The sequence below is a fragment of the Suncus etruscus genome, chromosome 9 (assembly GCF_024139225.1).
Source record: "Suncus etruscus isolate mSunEtr1 chromosome 9, mSunEtr1.pri.cur, whole genome shotgun sequence".
Taxonomy (NCBI): Eukaryota; Metazoa; Chordata; class Mammalia; order Eulipotyphla; family Soricidae; genus Suncus; species Suncus etruscus.
Window position 1 is genome coordinate 52,534,706 of NC_064856.1, and position 13,067 is coordinate 52,547,772.

At 40.1% G+C, this 13,067-nt stretch overlaps 1 protein-coding gene across 1 annotated transcript in view; it reads left to right on the plus strand.

Annotated features, from left to right (window-relative positions):
• The window catches only part of RRM1 (ribonucleotide reductase catalytic subunit M1), a 51,399-nt gene that overhangs the window by 26,424 nt on the left and 11,908 nt on the right, over window positions 1-13,067 (plus strand). Inside the window, exons 9-12 of the mRNA XM_049780259.1 lie at window positions 6,859-6,942; window positions 9,179-9,340; window positions 9,689-9,768; window positions 11,160-11,361. Of these exons, the coding sequence (XP_049636216.1) occupies window positions 6,859-6,942; window positions 9,179-9,340; window positions 9,689-9,768; window positions 11,160-11,361 (528 nt within the window). The remainder of the gene's footprint in view (window positions 1-6,858; window positions 6,943-9,178; window positions 9,341-9,688; window positions 9,769-11,159; window positions 11,362-13,067) is intronic.

A 13,067-nucleotide genomic window follows, 5' to 3' on the forward strand; every position in this document is an offset into this window, starting at 1 on the left:
AGGCAAACGCTGTTGTGCTAATTCTTTAGCCCCTCTTTACCATAACTTTCTGAGGTTATTTTTGTAGACTTATGGTAGGAGTTTTTACTTCTTATACTATATGAGTACTAGTAAATATTTATATTATATATTTATATTTTTATATATTATATAATAAAAGATACATATAGTACAGTAGGTACTATTGTTTTTATTTTACAAGTGAGAAAACAGGTTTAGAAAGCAAAATTGCACTACAGATCAGACATGTAATATATTGTAATGTTAGAATTTTTAAGTTTTTAACATTGGTGATTTATATGATATCAATTCTGATTTTTTTTCTGGTTCACTGTTTATTAGGCGTCAAAATAACCATTTTAAGAATTTTAGGAACTGAATTTGAGGGATGGTACATGGGGTAGAGTGCTTCCTCCCACACAGCTGATCTGGGTTTGATTTCCAGCATCCCATATGGCCCCTGAGCCCACCAGGAGTGATTCCTGAGTGCAGAGCCAGGAGTAAACCCTAAACATAGCCAGGTATGGCTCCCAAAACCAAAAAAATAAAAAACCAACCAAAACAAAAATCAATTGAATTTGAACCCTGTCTGCATGTCTTACTAATTACTTGTTTTTTTGGTTTTTGGTTTTTGGGTCACATCCGGCAGTGCTCAGGGGTTACTCTTGGCTCTATGCTCAGAAATCGCTCCTGGCAGGATCAGGGGACCATGGGATGCTGGGATTCAAACCACTGACCTTCTGCATGAAAGGCAAACACCTTACCTCCATGTTATCTCTCCGGCCCCAGATTTTTTCTTACTAATTACTTCTTACCTTTCTTCTTACCTTTCATATGCTAATTTACATTTCTGAGTTTGTTTCTTTAATCTGTAATGTGAATTAAATGGCTCTATAGAGCAAAGTTTGAGGGTACTGAGAAAATTGTTTCATTATATGGTGATTCAGGAATGTGATGTTATCACACAATACTCCAGTAACACAATATTAGGTGGGTAAGCCGTACCCAACTTCTTTTTCTAAGCTTTAGCTTTATGCATTCCTTAGAGGTTAAAATGATTATTTAAATTTTTTCATGAGGTGGGGCTGAAATGAAGATAGCACAGGGGGCATTTGCCTTGCATGGGGCCAACCCAGGTTCCATTCCCCACACACCATATGGTCCCCTGAATTTGCCAGGATTGATTTCTGAACAGAGCCATGAGTAACCCCTGAGTATGGTCAGGTGAGACCCAAAAACCAAAGGGAAAAAAAAAATAATTTCATGATATATATTTAGTTTTAGGGTTTTATTTTCTTGTACAGTCCATTTAATACTCAAACTGTTCACTCACCTAATGGATCTGTTGTACCTACTTTTTTTTTGTTTTGTTTTTGGGCCACATCCAGTGAAGCTCAGGGGTTATACTCCTGGCTCAGAAATTGTTCCTGGCTTGGGGACCATATGGGACACTAGGGGATTGAACTGCGGTCTGTCCTATGTCAGCTGCGTGCAAAGCAAATGCCCTACTGCTGTGCTATCGCTCTGGCCCCTGAACCTAATTTTTTTTTTTTTTGCCTTTTTTTTTTTTTTTTTGTTTTTTTGTTTTTTTGTTTTGGTTTTTGGGCCACACCTGGCGGTGCTCAGGGGTTACTCCTGGCTGTCTTCTCAGAAATAGCTCCTGGCAGGCACGGGGGACCATATGGGACACCGGGATTTGAACCAACCACCTTTGGTCCTGGATCGGCTGCTTGCAAGGCAAACACCGCTGTGCTATCTCTCCGGGCCCTTTTGCCTTTTTTTTTGTGGTTTTTTTTTTTTTGTGTGTGTGTGTGTGGTTTTTGGGTCACACCCGGCAGTGCTCAGGGGAAACTCCTGGCTCCATGCTCAGAAATTGCTCCTGGCAGGCGCGGGGAACCATATGGGAAGCTGGATTCGAACTGATGACCTTCTGCATGAAAGGCAAACGCCTTACCTCCATGCTATATCTTCGGCCCCTGAACCTAATTCTTGTTGGAGGTTGCTTTCAATTCTTGGGGATAAGACATTGTAATTAGAATTTTACACCCTGCAGTGCTCAGGGGTTACTCCTGGCTCTACGCTCAGAAATCGATCCTGGCAGACTTGAGGGACCTCATGGAATGCTGGGATTCGAACCACCGTCCTTTTGCATGCAAGGCAAGTGTGCCACCTCCATACTATCTCTCTGGCCCTAGTGTTTTTTTATGCTTCCCAAAGTCTAATTTATGTAATGATTTATTGAAAGTATGGACTTTAATTTTATCTTCACTCATGTGGATTCATTCACATATGTGTCATTGTAAATTAAAGATAGCATAAAATAGAGTGTAGTATTTCAAAGGTTGCACTCATCTTGGCTGCCCAGAGAACCAGAGAAGCCTGCCAAATAGAACCTACTGCAGAACTTGGCTCTGCCCAAAGATCTTGAGGTAGCATAGTTTCCTAAAGTGAGTTGCTGTTAATGAGGCTGCCAGATAATCTTACCCCATAGAGTTCTTTCAGAGACCTCTAGCACCAAGTGTGAACACTGAGTGAAATGGAAAAGATGCAACCCCAGACTACAAAAGAAACCCTGGTAAAGCAGTGCAGATTTTCACCATGGGTAGAAGATGAACATTGTTCCTAGGAGTGGTATAGCTGGATCGTATGGAAGCTCAATTTCCAGTTTGTGAAGGAATCTCCATATACCCAAGGAACACAAAAATACAATACAAAAATCCCTTCCTTACTCCTATATTCATTGCAGTGCTATTTACAATAGCCAGACTCTGGAAACAACCAAGATGCCCTTCAACAGATGAGTGGCTGAAGAAACTGTGGTACATATACACAATGGAATACTATGCAGCCATCAGGAGAGATGAAGTCATGAAATTTTCCTATACATGGATATACATGGAATCTATTATGCTGAGTGAAGTAAGTCAGAGGGAGAGAGAAAGATGCAGAATGGTTTCACTCATCTATGGGCTTTAAGAAAAATGAAGGACATTTTTAACAGTATCTCAGAGACAAGAGAGATGAGGGCTGGTAGGTGCAGCTCAGGACATGAAGCTCATCACATAGAGTGATGAGTGCAGTTGCAGAGATGACTACACTGAAAACTATCATAACAATGTGAATGAATGAGGGAAGTAGAAAGCCTGTCTCGAGTACAGGTGTAGGGGGGTGGGGAGGAGGGAGATCTGGGAAATTGGTGGTGGGAATGTTGCACTGGTGAAGGGGGGTTTTCTTTACATGACTGTAATCATACAACTATAATCATGTTTGTAATCACGGTGTTTAAATAAAGATTAAAAAAAAAAGAACATTGTAATTCTGGGGATTCAGTCAGTAATAACAACCTATCTAATCTCTGAAAGGATCTTAGTGGAAATACTTAGGCTGTTGAATGAGCTCAAAGAAACAATGGGGCAAACAGTAAACACAGAAGAGCATATGAGAGTAGAATTGAGAAAACAAATGAAAAAATTGAAAGAAAGCTTCACTAGCAGAGTAAGGGCTGCTGAGGACAGAATCAATGAACTTCAAGGGGAGGTGAAGAAAACCTCTAGATAAGAGAACATTGGTATGAATTAAAGGAACAACCTAAGAATAATTAAGTTCTCAAAGGGTCAGGACAGCAACCCTGATGAAGACATAACAGTCAAAGACATTTCTGACACTCCGAGAGCTGGAGCATGCATGCATCGTGATCAAAAAGGCCTGAAGAGTATCAGCTAAAAGAGATCTAAATAAAAATACTCCAGACATATTCTAATCAAAATGATAAAAAAAAAACATAGAATACTGAAAACTGCAAGATCAGTGAAGAAACATAAAAGGAGCATCCTTAAGATTTAATAATAACAACAATGAAATGAATGTCTCACAAAGAATACTTTACCCAATCAGACTCATCCAGATTTGAAGGACCGTTATGCGACTTCACAGATAAAAACTCAGGAACTTCATAGATTTAAAACTATCTTTAGAAGAAGTCAAGGGGCTACTTTTAAGACTGATGAATCCCATAAACATCCCAAACTCCTACAGAAAGATAGCACAAAAACTATGACAGTAATTTCTCTCAATCTTAGTAGGCTGAATGCACCAGTCAGCGACAGTGGCGGAATGGACTAAAAAAAATTAAATCTGATATTCTGCTACCTGCAAGAAACACAGACTCAAAGTCAAAGATTGGAAGACGATTCTTTTTATGTTTTTGTTTCTGGGCCACACCAAGGTGCTCAGGGTTACTCCAGGCTCTGTCCTCAGAAATTGCTCTTGGGAATCGAAACCAGGCCTGTCCTGGGTTGGTCATATTTACTGCCTAATGATGTGCTATCACTCTGGCCCGAGGAAGACAATTCTTAAGCAAACAATTTGAGGTGATCATACTAGTATCAGACAACATGGATATAAGATAGAAAAGGTCATTTCTTTTTTTTTTTTTTTGGTTTTGGGCCACACCCAGTGACGCTCAGGGGTTACTCCTGGCTATGTGCTTAGAAGTTGCTCCTGGCTTGGGGGACCATATGGGACATCATGGTCCATCCTAGGCTAGCGCTGGCAAGGCAGACACCTTACCTCTAGCGCCACTGTGCTGGCCCCGAAAAGGTCATTTTTTTTTTTTTTTTTTTTTGGTTTTGGGGTTACACCTGGCAGTGCTCAAGGGTACTCCTGGCTCCATGCTCAGAAATTACTCCTGGCAGGCACGGGGGACCATATGGGACACCAGGATTCGAACCGATGACCTTCTGCATGAAAGGCAAACACCTTACCTCCATGCTATCTCTCTGCCCCGAAAAGGTCATTTCTTAATCATGAAGAGATGTATGTCAGGAAAAACTCACTCCTAAACACCTAATAAGGGATTTGCAAAATACTTTAAACAACTGATAATAGACTTGGAAAAAGGACTTGATAATAACACATTAGTAGTTAGAGACTTCATTACCACTCTATCACTTCTTGATAGAGCCTTTAAACTTAAAGCTCAGTAAGGAAATAATTACTTGGAAAGAATTGGGAGAGGGCATTAGTCATCTTTCTAATATCATGCTCAAAAGTCAAATCACAATGGATTAAAGACCTTGATACCAGGCCTGAATCTATAAAGGTACATGGAGGAAGTCCTAGGCAAATCTCTCCATCACATTGAGCTAAAGGCATCTTTAAGGTTGTAACACTGCTGACCAAGTGGAAGTAAAGATAAAAAGAAGTCAGACTACATTAAATTACAAAGCTTCTCAAGGAAACCATGACAGGGATACAAAGATTGCCCGTGGAATGAAAGGAAGTATTTACCCGTTATTCATCTGAGAAGGGCTTATTATCAAACATATAAAAAGGAATGGTAGAACTTTATAAGAAAATACCATTCATCCCCAGCAAAAAGGGAGAAGAGATGAACAGAAACTTCCTCAAAGAAGAAATACAAATGGCCAAAAGGCACTTGAATGAATGCTCTGCATCACTTATCAGGTAGATACAAATCAAAATTAACAGTGGGTTATCTCACAGCACAGAGACTGGCATACATGAAAAAGAACAAGATGGGCCAGAGCAGTGGCACAAGCTGTAGTGTCTTTGCCTTGCATTCGCTAACCTAGGACGGACCGTGGTTAGATTCCCCCCTGGTATCCCATATGGTCCCCCAAGCCAGGAGTGTTTTCTGAGCACATAGCCAGGAGTAACCCCTGAGCATCACCTGGTGTGCCCCCCCCCCCAAAAAAAAAATCAAGAACGACCAATGTTGCCATGGATGCAAGGAGAAAGGGACTCTTATTCACAGCGAATATCAACTCTTCCAGTCTTTCTGGAAAACAATCGGACATTCAAAAAAAAAAAAAAAAAACCTAGGAATTGAGCTTCCATTGGACCCAGCACCTCCACTTCTTGGAATATACCCCAACAGCCCAAGAACAAAGTGGAGAAAAGAGATTTGCATCTCTGTGTTCCTTGTTACACTATCCATAATAGCCAAAATCTGAGAATGACCCATGTTTACGAATAGATGACTGGACAAAGAAATTGGTACATTTACACACTGGAATATTACTCAGCCATACAGAAAGATAAAATGTAATCATGGATGGATCTGAAGAGTATCATACTAAGTGAAGTTAGTCAGGGGAGAAAGACCCATATAGAAATGGTCTCAGGTTCAGAGCGGTAGCACAGCATGTAGGATGTGGCTAGCCTGGTGGATTCGATACTTGGCATCCCATATAGTCCTTACTGCTACCGGGTGTGGCCCCCAAACCAAAAACAAATAAAACTCTTGTGGAATATAAAGAATATATATGGGTAGGCTAATGAATGCCTAAGGACAATGAAAACAAAGAACATGAGGACTAGTAATCAGTAGGAAATATGCCCCTTGAGGGAACTGGTGGATAGGACAAGGAGGGGGTGACAACTGGTGGCAGAAAGTGTTCAGTGAGGAGGAGGAGTTGGTGCTGAAAGGTGGTAAATGTTATATATGAAACCCTATCAACAACAGTTTATAGTATGTAAACTTTAATTTTTAAAACGCCTCTGAGAGGCAGACTGGTGGTTGGGAGACAAGTGAGGTTGGGATGGGGGCATTGGTAGAGGGAAGTTAATACTGGTGAAAGGATCAGTGCTGAATAATTGTAAGCCTGAAATTCAATCATGAATAGCTAATTTCATGGTACATATGACCTAAGCTTTGCTAATTGTAGTTTATTCAGCAATGTTTTACTTATTTGATATAGGCATGATGTTTTCAAAGTAGAGGTAGAGATGATATGCAAATAAAACTATGGATTTGGAGGTAGTAATTTTGTTTATTGTGGGTCATTTTATTTTTCTTATAGTTCTAGATACCTTTATTCTCAATCTCTCTTTCAGACTAATGGCAATTCAAATGGCCTTGTACCCATGTTGAGAGTATATAACAATACAGCTCGCTATGTGGATCAAGGTGGAAACAAGGTATGCTGTATTATTGATATTAATATAAAACGAAAAAGTCTTTAGACATATAGTCTTATATGATGGTTTATTGTATATGTTTCTGTTTTGATTTCCCCTCCATTTTTCAAAATAAGATGTGGGGGCCGGAGATATAGCATGGAGATAAAGCGTTTGCCTTGCATGCAGAAGGTCGGTATTTCAAATCCTGGCATTCCATGTGGCCACCCGAGCCTGCCAGGAGCGATTTCTGAGCATAGAGCCAGGAGTAACCCCTGAGCACTGCCGGGTGTGACCCAAAAACAACACCAAAGAAAAAAAAATCAAAATAAGATGTGGAATGGGAATGTGGCTCAGTGGTAGAATACTTGCCTTGTATGTGTGAAGTGTGTTCAGTTTATAGCATTAACCCTCCCCCAATCAGAGAGTATAATTTAAATTGCACATACTTTGAGCAGTATGTGTGTTTTGACAAATGTGTACACTTTTATAATTAGATAGAGAACATTCATTTCTTTTGCCTCAAAATCTCATACCCATGATTATGGGTCTAGACAGCTTTCTGGTCAGCTTCTTAATGTGACAATTTAATGGCAAAAACTTCTAAGTTTGGCTGAAGAGATGGCTCAGTGGGCTGGAATGCATGCTTTACAAGTATGCTGGGATTTATTTCTTTGCATGTGTGTGGATACTCTATAGCTCTACCTTCCCTTCCCCATCATTACCTACAATAGATCCTTAACACCGCTGGGTGTGATCTTCCATTTTTACCCCCCTAAATAATGACTTATTAGTACCTAATTAAAAGGGGGTTGTAATATGTTCTGGATTTTTCTTACTACAGTGGGTAGGGCGCTTACTGTGTGCTTTGCACACAGCTGACCAAGATTCAATCCCTGTTGTTGTTCCCTGAGCCCCACCAGGAGTGACCCATTAATGCATATTTAAGAGTATCCCCTCAGTACTGCCAGGTATAGTCCCAAGTCTGGGGAAAGAAAACAAACTAATTTATAGAGGAAAAAATAGAACTGAGAGATTAGATTGTTTATTGTGTCAGTAAAATGGGTTACGACTTGAGCCTGCTTACAAATAATATAGACATGTTTTTCATCCCTTCAATTCTTTTTCTAGTTTATAATTTTTCCTTTAACAATTTTTATGTGAGGGCCAGAGTGGGTAAAGCACTTGCCTTTCGTGCAGTTGACCCAGATGTGAACCCCAGCATCAAATATGTTACCTCATGCACTGCCTATAGGGAACTTGATAAGATAGATCAACTTTTTGATTTTTAGTAAGAGCATAATATATATTGGTGAAAGTAGGTTTTTTGGGGGGGGCACACCTGGTAATGCTCAGGGGTTACTTCTGCCTATGTGCTCAGAAATCGCTACTGGCTTTGGGGGACTATTTGGGGTGCCGGGGATTGAACCAAGGTCCATCCTGCTTCAGCCAAGTGCAAGGCAAACCACTGCACTATTGCTCAGCCCAAAAGTGGTTTCTTTTTAGGTTTTACGTATATGTGGTATGAAGTTCATTGGTCGACAACAGAAGAGGAATTTCCATATTTAGTTTCGGTGTCACTTTGAAACAGGATATATAAATAAAATTATTTTATTTATATATTTACCTTTATTCTTTATTCCAAGTAGTGTTTAAATGCATGCACTTCGACATGTTAAAGCTTTTTTGATTTGGTTTTGTTTTGATTTTGGACCACATGTAGTAGTGCTCAGAGCTTACTCCTGGCTCTGCACTCTAGGATTACTCCTGGCAGACTGAGGACCTTTTGGGGTGCAGGGGATTAAATTTCAGTCAGCTGTGTGCAATGCAAATGCTATATACCTGCTGTACTATCATACCAGTGCTGTTAAGGCTATTATCTTGACACTGAAAAGGTTATTTAATTTTTGTATTCAGTATTTTCATAATGTCAGTTGCTTTATCCTCTGTAAGAATAATATTGCGGGGCCGGGCGGTGGCGCTAGAGGTAAGGTGCCTGCCTTGCCTGCACTAGCCTAGGACGGATCAGGGTTCGATCCCCCGGCGTCCCATATGGTCCCCCAAGCCAGGAGCGACTTCTGAGCACATAGCCAGGAGGAACCCCTGAGCGTCACCGGGTGTGGCCCAAAAACCAAAAAAAAAAAAAAAAGAATAATATTGCTACTTTGTTTTTATAGTACTGTTGTTATCTCATTTAATTAATTATATTGAAGATCAATTTTTGAAACCTATTTTTCCTCCATTTGTTTGCTATTAGCGGCCTGGGGCATTTGCTATTTACCTGGAACCTTGGCATTTTGACATCTTTGAGTTCCTTGATTTAAAGAAGAATACAGGAAAGGAAGAACAACGTGCTCGGGACCTTTTCTTTGCTCTTTGGATTCCAGATCTTTTCATGAAACGAGTAGAGACTAATCAGGTGACTGATTAATAATACTTTTTTCTGATAAATTTTATTTCTATAAGCATTTTTGTCTTAACTCAAAAGTATGAGGAGTTTACCTATGGTATTATTTGAAAAGTGTTGTAAGCAAGTTGTGATGTCATTCTTACATTTTTGTTTCCTTAAGTGGGTGGTATCCAAGCTAAATGCTTGAAAGAACATACTACAAATGGGCAGAAGTAAAAGTTTGGGCCTGATTATGTAATTGTATAGAACATTTCTAAGAAAATCTATGAAAGCTACCCCATGCTTGCAGTGGGCCTAACAGGTTTTATATGAGTGATTATTTCAGGTTTCTTGTGAATGATACTCTTCTCTTTATAGGACTGGTCTTTGATGTGTCCAAATGAGTGTCCTGGTCTGGATGAGGTTTGGGGAGAAGAATTTGAGAAGCTATATGAAAGGTATAGAAAAATGCTAAAGTAACGACCTTAACCACCAGTTTCTCTTATTTGGGAGGTCCATATTTAAAAACTACACAATTAACTAGTTTCTAGTAATCTTGAAGAAATTGTGATTAATTTTATTTTGGTCAGGTATACTTCCTGAATCATTACCAACATTTTATTCTCTCTTATTTTTTTAAACCTTTGGGATTAGACCTTTGGGTTTAAAAAAAAAAGAAAGGGGCCAGATGTAGTAGAGTGGGTCGAGTGTTTGCCTTGTTTCTGGCCAACCTGAGTTCTGGGGTTCCTAGCCCAGAGCTAGGAGTAAGCCTTGAGCACCTCTGGATATGGACCCAAAACAAAATGAAAACAGATAAAATGGGGGGGGGGGGGACACTCACATAGGGTAGGGGTATTTGAATAGGTGTAGGGCTATTTCAGTTGATACTTAAAAAATTAAGGCAGGAATTGGAAAATAGTATAATGGATAAGGTACTTACCTTGATCTAGCTTTGATCCCCAGCATCCCATATTGTCTCACAGCTCTGTCAGGTGTGATTCTTGAGTAAGGAGCCAAGAGTAAACCCTGAGCACCATTGGGTATGACCCATAAACAAAAAATAAATAAGGTCGTGAGTAGCAGGATTATTATTTTGCTTTGTTATTAAATAGTAATAGTAAATTTGATTAAGTTATGCTTTAATACTGTGCATATGAATCACAGTTACCTAGCACAATTAACTATGTCAACTCTTCATTGAATCTTGACATAGTGTTATGAGGGCTGGCAACCTTAAAATTTTTCTTTTTTTTTTTTTTTTGGTTTTGGGCCACACCCGGCGGTGCTCAGGGGTTACTCCTGGCTGTCTGCGCAGAAATAGCTCCTGGCAGGCACGGGGGACCATATGGGACACCGGGATTCGAACCAACCACCTTTGGTCCTGGATCGGCTGCTTGCAAGGCAAACACCGCTGTGCTATCTCTCTGGGCCCCCAAATTTTTCTTTATTAAGAAGAATTAAATTAAGTTTTGTTCTTTATTAAATTTTTTTATTAAGGTATTGATGTAAAGGAATTTGAGATATATTTGAAAAAACTTATTGTTGCCTGATTTTCCTCTCGCTTTAGCCAGAGTGAAATGAATACCATATTTCTTTTCTTTCCAATTGTCATACTTTGTAAAAAAACATTTAAGAGTCCTCATAAGTTATACTTAGTATCTAAAATTATTTAATATTTTTTCTTCATTTTTAGACCTTACTTGGCTCTATGCACAGGGAATCATGTGGCATGCCAGGGATAGAACCCAGCTGGCTGTGTACAAGGCCAGCGTCCTGCCCTCTACTATTTCTCGGCCCCAACACAAAGATTTTCTTAGAGAATCTTAAAATATTTGCATTTGTGTTTCAGTTATGAGAGAAAGGGTTGTGTCCGCAAAGTTGTAAAAGCTCAACAGCTTTGGTATGCCATCATTGAATCACAGACAGAAACAGGCACCCCGTATATGCTCTACAAAGATGCCTGTAATCGCAAGAGTAATCAGCAGAACCTGGGAACTATCAAATGCAGCAACCTATGCACAGAAGTAGTAGAGTACACCAGCAAAGATGAGGTAAGTAGAAAACTTTCTGCTTAGAGTTATGAGGCAGGAATAGAAATGACTGTGAGTGAAGTATTTGATTTCACTTGATTTCATTTGAAATGTGTAAATAAATTTTTGGAGCAAGTCACTATAATAAAGGTTATGAAGGGAAGGGAGACATGTGAAAAAGGCTGTCAACTTTTTCATATATAGGCTATAAGTAATTTTTACTTGAAGACTCAGTATGTGTCACATTTCGAACAAACATGAAAATGTGTTAGAATATTCAGTAACTTGATGTAAGCAATTTAGAGAGTCCTTTCAGTCCATTGTGAGAAAAGATTTTAATCTCATCTTTAAGTTAATTTACAAATTTCATACCGGACATGGGACATAGATTTAAGAATGGGGGTTGTACCCAGATGTGCTGAGGGGCTATTCCTATCTCTGCGCATGAGTGACCCCTAGCAGGGCTCAGGGTGACCTGGTGTCACAGATTTAATCCCTATACTATAATTCCAGCCCCTTGAGTTTTTTTTTTTTTTAAATAGTAATTAAAAAAAATTATTCCTGGGACAGGAGAGGTACTATAGGGTTTAACTATATAGGTGTCTGCATGGTTTTTGGGTTACACCGAACAGCGCTCATGGGTTACTCCTGGCTTATGCTCAGAAATCACCCCAAAGGACCAGAGTGATAGCGCAGTGGTTAGGTGTTTGCCTTGCATTCGAGCAACCCAGGACGGACAGTGGTTTGAATCCTGGCATCCCAGACGGTCCTCTGTGCCTGCCAGGGGCGATTTCTGAGCACAGAGCCAGGAGTAACCCCTGAGTGCCGCTGGGTGTGATCCCCTCCTCCCAAAAAAGTTTTTTTGTTTGTTTTGCTTTTGTGGATCTGCACATACCTGGCTGTGTTCAGGGGCCACTCCTAACTATTCAGGGGTTCCATGTGGTACTAGGAATTGGAGCAAATCTCCAGCATACAGAACATACATATAGCTCACTGAGCAATCTCTCAGGTCCCTGTACCAAGCATTTTGTTTATTCTGAATGTTAAAATGATCTTTCCTAGTTAGTCACATGACATGCTTTCTAATCTCTTCAGTTCTTGCATCAGCTTCTCAGTGAGGTCTTTCTGGGTTATTTTATTAATTTTATTCACTGTGGTTTACAAAGCTGTTGTTAGAATTGCAATGTTCCAACTCCAGATCTATCACCAGTGTCAGCATTCTTCCCCTAATGACCACCGTTCCCTCCACCCCTTGAATGTTTTATTTAAAAATGGCATTGTTGAGGCCAGAGTGATAGTGCAGTGGTAGGGTGTTTGTTTGCCTTGCACACAGTCGACCTGGGTAGGACCCGGGTTTGATCTCTGACATCTCTTATGTCATCCATATGGCATTTCTGAGCCTGCCAGATGCAATTTCTGAGCGTAGAGCCAGGAGTAATCCCTGAGCACCACCAGATGTGGCTCATAAAACAAAAATAAAGTAAAATAAAAATGGCGGGGCCGGAGCAGTGGTGCAGGCAGTAGTGTGTTTGCTTGTACATGCTAACCTAGGACGGACAGTGGTTTGATCCCTCGGCATCCCATGGTCCCACAAGCCAGGAGCGATCTGAGTGCATAGCCAGGAGTAACCCCACCAGGTGTGGCCCAAAAGCCAAAAAAAGAAAGGTATTCTTTTCACCTTTATCCCTAAAACATTCTCTCTTCTTTTCTTGTTTTTCTCCTCCCTA